Here is a 15,079-nt window from a genome sequence, read left to right as displayed (position 1 = left end):
GTTAATGTGTTTCGTAAAGTTTAGTTTATGTTTTCCTTACATTTTTTTATGTTTCGTAAAGTTAAGTGCACGTACTTATCTGACGTTTGTCCTCCTCCTCTGTCGCCACTTTCTTTCGGAGATAGCCTCACTCGAAAGGTAAGCTTCCACATTTTACTACATACGTACATATGTACGTACAGTATTTCTTGTATACCATGTACATTAATACACTTTATTTACAGGTATATTGGCAGTGCGTATTAAGTTAGGTATTGAATGGTCCAAATTGTAGCATTATTTCGTTGTTTATAGGTCAATTTAGCTTTATTATGAAATTTACTGGGGTGCTTCTGGAGGGCTTGGAACGGATTAGCCATTTTACATGTAAAATGCGGTCCAAGATACGAGGGCCGCCTCGGAACGGATAAATTTCGTATCTCGAGGTACCACTGTATATATATATTTTTGCCATTATGCCAAGCACTGGGGCTTAGTAAGGCCATTCAGCGCTGAAACGGAAATTGACAGTAAAAGGTTTGAAAGGTTTTACAGGAGGAAAACCTCACAGTATCACTATGAAACAATTGTTAGGAGGGGGTGGACAGTAAGATGGAATAAAGAGAATATGAATGGAGGTACAGTAAAAGGAATGAAAGTAGTTGCAGCTAGGGGCCGAATGGACACTGCAAAGAACCTTAAGTAATACCTACATTGCACCGAATAAGTTACACTGATGGCACTACCCCTTACAGGGATATCCAAAATAATTCCCCCCAGACGTAACTCATACTCTTTTTGTTGATGACCTTTCAATAGGATGGCAACAGCTGAACATCGCTTTCAGCTCTGCATTGATAACATAGTAAAGTGGGTAAGATTAATGGCTTTAGGTTTTCAGCAAGTAAAATTGTAATCATGTGCTTTTACCACATGAAAGGATTCCTTCCTGATCCAAATTAGCTCATACACGGGCAAAGAATTCCATGTGTTGGTGAAACAAAGTTTCTTGGGTTAATTTTTTATAGCAAGCTGACTTGGATACCACATCAGAAGTATATCAAGTCAAAATAATTGAAAGCAATGAATGTGCTGAAAGTTCTGTCCCACACTTCTTGGGGGTACTGACCGAACTCAGATGTTGAGACAATACAAAGCTTTAGTCTTTCCAAAATTAATCATGGGTGTGAAGTATACACCTCAGCAAAGGCTAATAGCCTTAAAAGGCTTGATTCAATCTATAGCGGAGGAGTAAGATTATTCGGAACTGGTACAATTTCAGAAGCTTCCTATGTCTTTCACCAGCATTTGGGTCAGAAATAAAAGGTATTGGCAATTTTAAGAAAATCACCCCTAGCAACCTCAACCATTTGCTTTTACAGTAAAATGTATAACCAGGAACCCAGAGGTAAGTGAATAGCCATCAACAACCCTAAGAGAAGGTACCCAAAGTACAACAGATCTTGTGAACGGGCTTCAACGACTAATTACTTAATCCCCACCAGGAGATAGAGGCAGAGGATGAGCTGCACAAGGAGACATGTCAAGGAAGTAGTACTGAAAGATTATGGTCAGTGCTTGATACCACATGGGGTAGCTCCACAGGCAAGACAGTTGCTATGGGAGGCTAAACAGCAGGAACAGCAGCAAGACAAGTCACTCGGACTACTGACAAACTGAAACAGCTGTCACTTCTCCAGTGAAGCCATACACAAAGCATAGGCAGGATGTGGCAACCACAAAAACAAGCTGCTGTCTCATCTGGGGAGAGTTGAGCTAGGGCACCTAGTCAGCGCTGCTGGAAAGTGCAAGCTGGTCGCCCATCCTTATTCTTTAATTTACTACCTCCATAGAAGTACAAACAGATGGAAACAGGTAAAACTGATTCACCACCACACTCAAAGATCCTGATGTTAACCATACCTATGGCAGACATCCCACCCACAGTTGAGTGAACCCATACCTAACCCCCGAAAGAAGGAAGATAAGATGCTCACTCAAAGTCCAACAGAACTTCTTGTGAGAGGGCTTCTGAGACCTCTTTCTTCCCACAGTAGGAAGAAGAGAAAGAAGACAATGATCAGTTTGAGCACAGCAACTCAACCACAGCCAAAAAAATTGCTTGACGATGGCAGGTGAGTGAGGGTTCACCCCCCCACCCATCTACTATCAGTTAACTACGTACCTTCTTACCAGATTCCATATGTAACAACTTCAGCTCTTGCTGAAGAATACCCATACATACAAAAGGATAGTTTGTAATCTTTTTGGAGCAACTAGACACAGAGTGCCTGTAGTTAACAAGATCAAAATATATCTCGCATATCCAGATACAGTTAGGATAAAAAGAAACCTTTAAAAGGATTTTACTATAATTTATAAATTCTTTATACATAATAATTGTTTGATAAACTAAATTACTTATAAAAACCACAATGACTAGAGGCATCCAGATGAATAAAAGATGAAGAGAAAAAGAAGAAAACTCCAAGTACATTATTTCAATTGTTTCCAATTTACTACCTTTAATTTTCATCTGATGAAATGTTAAACATACCCTACATTTGCCTTTCCAGTCAAATCTGTACAAAAAAAAAAAACCCAAAAACCCTAGTAGTACATATTTTAGAAGACATAAGGCACAATGATACTGGATTCCTCTCAAATATTAATGCTGTACATTATATACAACAAAAATGCTAAAAAAAAGTGAGAAGAAAACAAAAAATGTGCAAGACATAATATTTAATGTCCCTGCCATGCTGGTATCATCTCCCGTGAATAGAACCCGGAGGACTAATTACATTTACAATAATCACAGAGGCACTGATACCAGTAGAGTGGTACAAAATGGCACTCATACAATTAAATATTTAAAAAAGTAAAAAATTATATCAGTCTATTAATTTTCTATTTTATAAATTATTTTGTATAACCAACAAAAATTTTTTAAGTCACTTTTCAAGTAATTCAAGCCTGTGACTTGCTGCACAAGAGAACACCTTCATAATTTTTTTTTAGTTTATATGTAAGATACTGGAACGATTTGAGGAGTAGAAAATAATTTTTTAGGAACAATGCTTCACATTTAATAAGCAAAGCTTCAACACTTCCCTGACAGAAAATTTAAGCTGATTCAATTATTTTAAAGGTATGACATCAACAAAAGACCCAAACTTATACCCAATATTTAACAAAGCTACTGTTTTATCAGCAAGCTACTTGTTTTCTGTGAATATAATCTAAAGCCTTCATCAAAGTCCTCCTGGCCACATACCTGAGACCCATTGCAGCACTTAACAGGGAAAACTTTGTACTCATGTCCACTACAAAAGATTCCTAATCTACTTAGATTCCAATCCAAGAATATAACCACCTTTTTCCAAATTCTAAAGACAAAGTTTGCAGCTGTGGAAAAAAAAAATCATGATTTGCATATGTAATCAATGTCTTTTGCATATGGCAAATTATCTTAAAACTGATAACTTTGGCATGTAGCTTTTTCAACAACACCAACCTCTGGTAAAATACCATTTATAAATTAAATATAAACATCATATTGCATATAAAAAAACACTTGTTTGTATAAATAATTTACAGTAAAAAAGCTCAGCTATACAACTACTGTACAATAAACAAATTTTTAGGGAAATACAAATATATATTTATTATACATACAATATGTACATAATTCCTTTACTCCTTGGATGACAATTACCTATATTGCAATGATTTTACAGTAAACATGTACTTTGGAGTTAAATAATACAGAAATGTATTAATTGAAAGCTCCAGTTCACATCACTAAATCTTATTCCATATTCAACAAAAATAATAGTGCAAAAAATTCTTTTCAGTGGTAGTAAAGAATAATATAAAGTTTAAAACTAAATATTAAACTGCCCTTGGTGCAACCTGAACCTCAACCTCTGATTTACAATAGCATATTAGTTTTATAATTTAAAATCAGGAGTTTAAAATCATATGTTCATTTTATATCAACAGATAGTAAGTCACAACTTTTGAGTTAAAGATCTGATGATTGATTTAACAATAATTAATAAAAAAAGACTTTGCAAGTATATTCTCAAACAATAATATACTCTTTATTATTCAGGAGCTTGTAACCCTCCTTCAAATGAAATGTGAGCAGCTTTTAAAAGTTACAGAATTTTTTGGTTGATGATAATATAATTAAATAATCTACACAAAAAAAGTCTTTTTGTCTCTTAAATTTCTCAGAACAAGAATTTTTGTAAGTCAATAATAATAATGTGTGATATACATCTAAAGGAGCTTGCATCATCTTAAGATGATGATTGCCCAAGCTAAAATATATTTTAATCTCCAAAAGTTTAGGCTTCCCTATCAACTGCTAGCCTTGTTAAATAAATACCACAATACTCAAGGGAAAAAATGTCTGACAGAATAGTGAAGACATAAACATTTTTTTTACCGGTAAAACACCCAACTGAAATCATGAACATCAGGTGGCCTAAGGTTTTAATATCAAAAACAATATTGCATAGGTAACACAAGCAATATGTTAAATTACAGCATTAACATTAACCCTTTCATGTCCAACTGACGTACTAGTACATAAAAATACTCTATCCCCTATCTATCCATCTAATCGTAGCAGTACGTAAAATTTACCGAAATTTTTTGTGCGTGTGGTAGGGGCATTTTTTTTTTTTTCGGACAAGTAGCAATTTCCATAGGCTAGATCATACCTTGGACCGTGTATCTCGAATATCAATACACCAGCAAACTAGTTTCTGTACTGCGCATGCTCAAATCCCTATGTACTGCGCTCTGTTTCTTACCCTCTTTTTTATCAATTTTTTCACCGGCTGGACTTATTCGTTTTCCATTGATTTATATGTCGATATTTAGATAATTTTATTGGCTTTCTCATAAAAAATAATTCATTCGCCTGACTTTCATAGTTTTTGGGTTACGAACATAAGTATAAAAATAAGTAAAGATTATTTGTTTTTTGTTATATAACTCACATTTTTTTGTATTTAGAGGGCTGGGACTCTTATTCTGACTATTCAACCATAAAACACTAATATTTAGAAAAAAAAAGACAGAAAATGAACATTGTTGGCATAAAATTTATATTTTTGCTGAATTTTCTATATAATTATTTTTTCGCACTGTCGAGCGCTCCCAGATACCTCGGATATCTGGGGACACAGTGCTCAAAACTAAGCGGATATGAAAGAGTTAACATTAAACAGAAAAGGATAACTGTTGGGTTTTGTGCTAATACTGACTCGGCCAGTCCAAACTAAACCAGTCATTGTAAGACAACTAAGAAAATCAGCTATATCAAACTTAGTCAAAAGTTAAACTATCAAGCTATTGATAAGGGTTTTGCACTTATGCATGAGCCCAGTCAAAAAACAGTGTGGCTGTTTGTCTGCCATCATTCGTGAGCATAAGTATGTTTTTTTTATATAGATATATATATATAAAAACATCCTTAGACAAAATTGAAGCAAAGCAGTTTAAATTTATGGGTAAAGACACTAATTCAGTATTGGATGATATGTTCCAAAAAAGTCAAGTTTGTAAAGAGGAAAAACTGAAATTCAAACATAATAAAGCATATATAATTGATATCCATTTTTTCAAAAGCACTAATAGCAAAAATTCTGGCATTATTGTCTTTTAACTTCAAAACGCATTTTCTTAGAGGGGTTTCAAACCCAGTAGACCTGGCAGATGCGTATATGTTATTCATAAATACATGTGTTATTCATAAATACATCACCATAATCATCTTATGTTATAAACTTGGATGAGCCTTCTACACTATTTTTTAAGCAAAATCTAATGGGATGCCACTCTATGCTTTTATTTACCCCAAGCTTATGAGAAAGGAAATGGGGAAGGACAGCTGAACTTAAATTTAAATTATTAAAGACAATGAGATAATAAACAAAACTCAAGACGGAGTTATAAAATTTAAGACCAGTTTTCTAATAAGTCATTTTGGGCGTACTTTTCCACGTTTGATTTATTACTTATCATTTGCTTCATATTAGCATAACTGACATTAGGGTGCATTTTCTTCAGCTGAAATATTGTTCCCTATTACATTCATGTAGAAGGCCTCATCTGGTATTTTTAGAGTACTGTGCTTAAGAATACACAGCATTGAATGCTATATACTGCCTTCTCATAGGAAAGTTCTGTGTTGTAGCATTAGATACAATGTAAATTTCCAACACAAGCTCACCTTTACTGTGTTGAATTGTTGTAAGGAAAAACACTATCCTCTTAAATTAAATTCAAATCAAGCTACCAAAAACTTTCACATGAACTTTACAGTAAAACACTGGTCCTTTTCAAATTAGGAACTAAGGATTTGGTCAGCTCATATTCAGTAAAATGACACCAGTGAAATTATCTTAAGAGACAAAGATAGGCTTCAAACAATGTCACAGCAAATATAATGCCAATAGATCCCTTAACATGGAAGCAAAGAATTTTTCAAATGTGATTCTTAATATTACTGAACTTACTCATGAACATTAGGAGTGAGCCTAACATAATACAGTACTTGCACGGAAAAGGTAGCATGAGGGGAAGTTTCTGGTTACACACAAATGAAAAATGCTGTAAAATAACCTAAAACATAAAATTAAATACTTGTACTGAAATTCAGTTGTGGGCTTTTTTTTTTCTTTTCCTTTTCAACTACGTACTCAGTCTGCCTGAGTTTAGGCTTTCTATTTTCTTCCTTATTGACTCTGTCAAATTAGTAGTACCATTTATCATTGCTTTAACACTGACCAACCTGCAAAGACCAGACTGTGTCCCTATCAAGACCCAAGAATGTGAAAGAAAGTTGTTATTCCAGGATACAGTTGCTGCAGACATTAATGGATAAAAATCTAATGGTCCAGGCTCCATTCTTTCAGAACGTTTTCTTTCCATCAACTGAGCCTCTGGGATGTCAGCAAAGTTATGGTAATCTTGTTCTGCAAACACAACTCCATAACCATCACATGTTTCCAAGTAAGTTCGTGGCAAGTCCAAATAGACAACAGAAGAAAGTCCATCTTCTTCTGAATTACTTTCACCTTGAGAAGACATGGGCCCTTTCTTATTCTTTTGTTGAAATTTCATTCTATTCCTTTCTGAAAGTGCTACTGATGTTCCTGAACCTAGTTTTTCCAATTTTACTGCTAACAATGGAACTTTTCTTTTTGATGGAACCTTTTCATTTTCATAATTCTTAAAAAGTTGTTGCTGTAGAGTAATAACCACTTCACCAGCGGCATCTCCCTGGACTAAAGTATTCATCCATTCTGATCCACTAATTGTCCACACAGGGGAATTAGAAGATAAAACATTTCGGGAATGTATCCCATAAAACCCATTTTCTTTGAAGCAAGTGTTTGTATTACTTAACCCATAAACATCATCAAAAGCAACAAAACAGCCTCCCCAATGTGATATCCAACAAGAATCTGTTACCAGACCTTTCCTTATCATACTCAAAGGCATATTTGTATTTTCTAGATCCCAAAACTTGTAAGTTCGGTCATTACCTCCAGATAAAAGATTTCTCCCTTGAGTAGTGGGGCAAAATGACACCGTAGAACAAACTCCATTATGAGCTAAAAAACTATTAACAGGATATAGGATATCTCCAATAGAATCTGTTACACGTAGAATAGGTGAAGAAGTATGCACATCCCAAATACAAACAAAACCAGCTGAATATGCACCAGCAATGTATCTGTGTCCTTTTCCACGAAACCAATCCACTTTCAAACACTGAGCGTTACCATCAGATAGGCCAGTAGGTCTCAAAGTTAATTTAGGGTTTACTCTGAATATCTGTGATGTTCCTTGTAACTCAAGTTGGGCAGGATTTGGAACAGCAAGAATCCTAATACTGCCATCAGAACATGCAGCTGCCAACAATCCAATTTTCTGTAAGTTACTGTCATTATTAAATTCAACTGACTGAGTGACATTATAAATACCTGATGGGCACCAAACAAGAGACCACACGGCTCCAAAGTTATGAGCAATTCCTAACTGAAACTGAGGAACTGCCCCTTCATTTTCCACATTAGAAGGACACTTCCAGATCTGAATCACACCTTCATGTGAATAACTTTGCTGTACACTGTACTTTTTTTCTGGGTATGAAGATGCAGATAGAGCTAGAAACTGAAAATTTTCTCTAATGGAATCTTTCAAGGGTAGTGGACACCACGCAGATGCCAAAGTTGGTCCCCCTGAGAAGAGCACATACCCTTCATAAATGCTAGTTCCACAAAACCTGTCCAAAACCTGCCAATCTGTGCATTGGTTTCTACTTTCTATTTTGCTCACCATGCTGACTTTAAACTTAGGACTAATATCAACAGATGGTACATATTTCCTTGCCTCTTCTTCATTCAGTAAGACCCAGTCAGCTGCTGACACAGTAAAATCCACAAAGAGTTCTTCGGAGTAATTTTCCAACATAAACTCAAAAGTCCAATTTAAAGCAGGTTCAAAAGGCCTCATTTGGTCTATCAACTGCTTACTAACTACCCTAGGCTTACCCGCTAGTCGTGGATTTACAGTACGTGTTTCTTCATCTGACAAGTCATAGTCACTTTCTAAGTCTTGCTCTGTCAGGTCTTTGTGCTTAACTGAAAAATGGACCCTAAATTCTGCCTCAGACCCACATGTATAACTACAGGATTTGCATTTGTACTTTCTGGATATACTTGAAAAGGGGCAGTTTGCATAATGTTTATGGCCACTCCTAACATTTTTAAAGTTATATGAGCAACTAGAATTCATGCAGTTTGCCTTACCATTTAGCTTTATATCTTCTTCCCATTTCGTCTGAATTTCTTTTGGAACAACTACTTTTTCCTTTTCATAAAACTTACTAATTCCAATTTCATCACACATCCCATCACCATCTTCACTTACATCGCTATCATTGACTTCTGCATGATCAGATCGCCAACCTTTCAGTTTGGCATTACAGTTTGTAGCTGCTTTACGCCTAGGTCGAGGGCCATCTAAGTCTTGCTCCACTGGCGCTGGCACTTCAGCTCGTTTTCTAATTTTCTGGCCATGATACCTTCTCATGTGAACTTGGAGATTATGTTGCCGTATCTGTTTCATACATAATGAACATGTTGTCAGAACTTCCTCTACAGTATGACCACAAAATTTCACATGATATTTATAGCCTCCCAAAGATCTGAATATTTTAGCACAAATTTCACATTTCAGCTTCTTCATAGATCTCATGGTGCTGCTTATGATAGAATTCCACTCTTCTTCTGAGAACTCCTGACTTTCTCCATATGGCCTGGCAAGACCATTATGTTCATGTTGTGCATGATAATTAAATTTTGCCACAGATCCACTAATATAATCACATTTTCCACATTTTAAATTACTATTTGCAGCACTTTTGTGGGAGCGATTTCTATTACTGTCACAATCCTCATTCATTATTTCTGGGTCTTTCTCACACACAACTTTTTCTTCCAATACTTTCCTTCCTTCTATATCTTCAGCTTTTTTAATAGGTCTCCCTCCTTTAACACTTTTGCTTCTATTAACAACTTTAGGAAGCACAGTTTCATCAGCTTTAGACTGGCTGATGGCACTAGTTTGCTTCCGTACATTGCTTTTAGAAACAGCTTTCATCAAGTAACTCCTAAGCTTCAATTTTCTTCCACTATGTGATACATGTTCAAATTTTTCTGGCTCAGGTGCTTCTTCAACCTTCTTGACATCACTGTCCCTATCCTTACCAGATATACCTTCCAACTCCTTATCTGGGTTACTGACTAAAGAAAGACCTAATTTTGTTTCACTTTCTGACAAACTAGATCCAAGTGGGGAACCATCTATTTCATTATCCATAACATCATCTTTAGTATAAGATAAATTTTCTTTACAAATTTCACTTTGTGATTTGGAAAACAGATCTGATTTAATGTTTTTATTGGAAATGGATTTACTTCTATTCCTTCCACTCCCTGTACTCAAACCTCTACGTCTTCTGCCCCTTCTTCTTTTTGAAATTCTTGAATTTTTTTGTCTCTCTTCACAAGTGATTTGAGAAGGTTCTTTATTCAAGGAGGCTATAGGATCATGACTTTCTTCTGGTGAGAAACTATTGAAACTCATAAGCTCATTGTTCTTAGGAGTATTCTCCATGTTGTCTGAATTTTGTGCACTCATTTCTGTTTCTGTTACATCAAGCACAGATTTATTTAAAGTATAAGAGGAATCTTGTGTTTTGTTACCCAAAGGTGTTTCACCGAGTCTAGCATTGTTTTCTATCAATCTGACTTTGTTACAATCCTCTCCTACCACAGCATCAGACACAGCATATAAATTAACACTACCCGATTCTAAAATTCCACTTATTTCTCCATCAGGTCTCTCACAATCTGATACATCCTTAACTTCCCTCTCCTCCTCAAACCTACTATTACCTTCTTCCAATTCATCAGGGTGATTGATAGGTGAGCACACATCCATTCCAGTTTCTTCTACTTTACAGCCATCATCTGAATCACTATAACAATTGTCATGCAAATTAGACTCAGTCTCTATATACCCATCTTGCACTGATGAAGCTGGTTTAGTTAAATCTTGAGTCCTTAAAATTCCAGTGCTGATAAAAAAACGATCCCCAGTTCTTGAAAACTCTGACTCACTATCACTAAAATTTCTGCTTGTATCAGATGTAGCATCATGTAGCTTGATAGGACTGTACTTTACACTAACTCCTTCAACATCAGAGAGTGCCTGTGGAATGCAGTCAATATCACTGATGCTCGAAGTATTTCTTTCGGCATGGCAGACTGAAATCTGGCTTTTATTAGACCCCATGAGACTTATGTTTGTGCAAGTATGATCATCTTTCTCCAAAATTTTATCGTCATCGTCCTTGTCATCACTTCCCTGCATATCAATCTCATCTGTATCCACTGGATCTTGGGTGAAACCAGAATTGTACATGGGCTCCTGACTATTTCCACATGCATCTTCTGTCTGTAACTGTACAGTGCTCTGCCCTGCAGGTACTTCCCCAATTCTATTAGGAGAATGATTAGCCATAGAAGTCACAAGACTGTTTGATGTAAGCCCAGCAGATACAGTACTTGCAAGAATAGACTGCAAAAACATAGGATTACTGGTAGTCAAAGTCTGTGAAACTGGATCATAATCACCAAGATTTGTAAGTACTTCTGATACAGGAGTGTTAAAGTTGCTTGACCATTGGCTGTTACAAGGAGTCCTACTCTCCTGAAAGTCAAGTGGCTGAGACCCTCTGACCAGTGAAATATTCCCAACTTGCAAACTTACAGGACCACTCTGAATGTTTGAGGAACCTGTCTGTTCCCCTGCACCTTGTACCATTGGAAGCCCTTGAGTACCGGCACTGGACACAATCAGCACCTGTGGCAATTTTTCAGAACTAGGTGTCTCATCAACAAAACCAGGACGGTCACAATTCTTCAAAAATGATTTCTGTTCTACCTCCTTAAAAGCCTTCACACTACTACACGACTGAATACTGTTGGACATGAGAGATGAATTTGAGTATATCATGTTATGAGTAGATGGACTTTCATGACTATTTGAGCTTGTAGTTGACACTACATTTTGCTGATTGGCTACACAAGGGCCAGGTATTGAATTCCTTGACAGTGTTGAGTCTACCAGCGGAGATGATGGTAACTGTACGGAATTAAAAGATGGTGGTTCAGTATGTTTTCTTGGAGGTGAAGAGCTATAACAGTGTGCTGATACAAATGAAAGAGTTGCTCCTTGAACTGATGAAACTGGTGTTTTTGGAGTAGATGTTAACAAAACAGGTTTCACTTCGTTTTTATATGGTGAAGATGTGTCCCTGCCAGTTCTAGAAGACTGGTATGTTAAAAAAGTTGCTTCATTGTTCAATGACTGATTCAGTTTACTATTTGATAAACCCAGCTCCTTGGAACATTGCAAAGAACGTGATGGCATAGCAGACATGTGCTTAAATTCTGGTGTATCAGCTTTAGATGAGAATTGGGATTTTGAATCTTGTGAAACATGAAAAAAAACTTTTGATACAGAAGTATCTTTTACAGAAGGAAGAGTTATTTGTGAATTTAGTTTATTTGCTGGAGTGTACAAAATATCACCCGGCAGAAATGGCCTTCCATGCCACTGCTGAGTATTATTTCTACCAAGGGATTGTGGGTTTTGTTCCTCAACACAGCATGGTACACCAGACTGTACCTGCATTTTATCGATAGCTGCTAATGTAGACTCTCGAGTATCAAAATTCTCTGCAGTATCTACACTGTTTTGAACACAGTTTAAAGATTCTTCAGCTGCTTCTGACATGTCTCTGGTACCACATACAAAATTTTGTGTTCGTGTAATACCTACATCATTTACATTTGGTGAACTTAAGTTAACATCTGTTTTACAACACTCTGCTGATTTGCAATATCCATGATTATGTGGTTTCAATTTTACTTCACAATGATCCTGTGACTCAGTATCTTCTTTTTCACAACCTGGAATAGATATCACAGCCAAAGTTCTCATGGATAAATTTGCTTTCTTTTTACCACAACTGCTATTCATCTTGATTGCCCCAGGATACAATCCTCCTTTCAGTGACATACTACTGTTTGAGTGCAAATTAAGTGTGTATGAATTACCCTTACTTTCTGCAGCACCACTGCTACCCAATGCATCATATGAATATATGGATGTTTCACTTTTAAGCTCATGATTCAATAATCTTTGTGAATCACATTTTTCCACAGGTGGGACTGGTTTTAGGTTGACATACTTTGAAGGAAGGACTTTAAACTGATCTAACACTGGCTTATCTTTGGTTTGATTATTGCATATGGATGTACCTTTTGATTCCAAGTCTGCTATGCTATCCACTGGTGTAAACATTTGAGTTAAAGGCTTAGAGGGTTCTTCACACTGTTCATCCTCATATTCCAGAGAACACTCAAGCTTAGGAATAGCACTAAATGATCTAGGTGGTCTGTCACTTGCTGTTAAAGGTGTAATTGTGACTGATGCACCTCCATTAATGACAGTCTCTTCATTACAAACTGCACCAACAGAACACAAAGAATTACTAGCAAGTAATGAAGATTTTGCAATGGGAGTTACACTATGAGCCCGAGGAGGTATGGATGCATCTGTCTTACACAGCACAGAAGGACCTGATGTTTCAGATACTGGTTGAAACTTGTTGGCTCTGGTATAAGTACGAACAACCTTTCCTGGCTCTAAACTTGGTTTGTTTTCGCACTTCTCTGACACATGATGTAACCCTTGTACATCTTCTGAGAGAAATGTATTTCTTGTAAAACTTGATGAACTTGAACTGGAGATTTCCTGTTTAGGTGAGGAAACAGTATAAGTGTCACTTTTTGATAACAAGCTGAGATCACATTTTTTCTCTATAGTAGGGACTTTTTCAGAAAGAGGGTGACGCTTATCAACATTAAGTCCTTTGAAAATATCTTTGTTTCCCAAATTAATCTGGTCTACCTGGTCTTCATTACTGTTTTCAGTTGGATTCTTTTCAAAGTTTGTACTTAAAATATCATGATTGTCATGACTGAATTGTAATGGATAACTGAACTTACTGGTTTGATCAGAACTATGACCAATGGAACTGGTTGGATCAGAACTATGGCCAATAAAACCTCTGGTTCCTTTACCTATCCTTAACTTGTTAGAATCAACAGCTTTTCTTGATTCTTCAAAAAGCTTTGTCGCTTGTTCCAATTTTCTCTGTACTGCAGCTTCTCGTATCCTTAGGGCTTCTTCTCTTTCATTTAAAGCCAATTCCTGTTGTTGTAATGCAAGCTTCAAGCATTCCTGTGCCTTTTCCTCCTCTTGTTTTAAGGCCTCTTCAGCCTTACATATCTGCTGTTCCCTTATAGCTAGCTGAAACTTTCTTTCTTCCCATACGGGTTCCATTTCATATTTACTGGTACATCCAAAGTCAGGGTCTTGTTTTAGATGTTGAAAATAAGTAGGGCACTGCTTGGTCGGAGTATGAGAATCTTTGAGGGCTTTATCCCTCAATAAGGGACGCCCACCACAATGATCAATTTCCCTTTTGCTGAATGAACTTGGATAAGCTTTCATCAATCCAACATTTTGGTGTGTCCTTGATCGATATCTTTTGCTATGTAAGTTATCCTCTTCACTATCATCACTTGTATAGCCTGTTGTATAAGAATCATCATGACTACATTTACAGTTTTTGGACATACCATACACATTTCTGTGAGAAACTTGTGCATGCTTTCGTTTAATACCTAATGACGTACTTGGACACACAGAAACACTTTGAACATTGCCCCTCTTAACTGATTTTTCTGAATTCTTATAATTAAGGCTTGTACCAGCAACATCATTATGAGTATGGATAAGAATTTCTTGCCTCTGTCTGCCAACTTCATTGACATTTCTATCATGGAATTGTGTACAATTACTGCTTGAATTTTCACTTTTACAAAAGTTTTGTGGCACTATACAAGGTTTTACTGATGGCATTCTAAACATACCAGACTGAATACCAATTATTTCTTGTTGGGGAACACAATTTCTCTGCATGTAAAAAATGGTTGCCGAAGACGAAGGGGAAGAGGAAGGGTGATCAGAGGGACACCGGTCACTTTCTGACATCATGGCATCAGTTATAGTGCAATGATACAAAGCCCCGTTAAATTTCCATTGACAGTTATAATCATGATAACAGACCAATTTTGATGATACAAAATTTTAAACTGCAACAGAAAATTATTTTGATCATTCCAATCAATTTACTGAAATTTTTTTTTGTTTGCAGTTGCCTACTACACAAGACTTGAAAATATTCTTTTACATTGTCAACATTGTACTCTGGGCTAGATATATCTGTACATTACTTGACATGATAAGATACTTTTAAAGTCCTGGAACCATCTTTCATCTCTGTTAACAGAAAATGCAACATCACCTGCTGCAAATAAATCCTGGTTCATGAGTTATCCGTTTGGATCTGGCTGTAGGTCCTACAAAAAAG

At 36.3% G+C, this 15,079-nt stretch overlaps 1 protein-coding gene across 1 annotated transcript; it reads right to left on the bottom strand.

Moving 5' to 3' along the window:
- Nucleotides 1-2,333: 2,333 nt before the first annotated feature.
- On the bottom strand, nt 2,334-15,064 carry LOC135201378 (uncharacterized). Its single transcript, XM_064230225.1, has one exon. The coding sequence runs from the start codon at nt 14,701-14,703 to the stop codon at nt 6,691-6,693; it is 8,013 nt and encodes a 2,670-aa protein (XP_064086295.1). The 5' UTR covers nt 14,704-15,064; the 3' UTR covers nt 2,334-6,690.
- Nucleotides 15,065-15,079: the final 15 nt, after the last annotated feature.

The sequence above is a fragment of the Macrobrachium nipponense genome, chromosome 28, assembly GCF_015104395.2.
Source record: "Macrobrachium nipponense isolate FS-2020 chromosome 28, ASM1510439v2, whole genome shotgun sequence".
NCBI lineage: Eukaryota > Metazoa > Arthropoda > Malacostraca > Decapoda > Palaemonidae > Macrobrachium > Macrobrachium nipponense.
This window is presented reverse-complemented; position numbering and strand designations above follow the sequence as displayed.

Bases quoted from the DNA above. Each gene is read 5' to 3' on its own strand.
- LOC135201378 (XM_064230225.1), bottom strand. From the start codon at position 14,703: ATGATGTCAGAAAGTGACCGGTGTCCCTCTGATCACCCTTCCTCTTCC.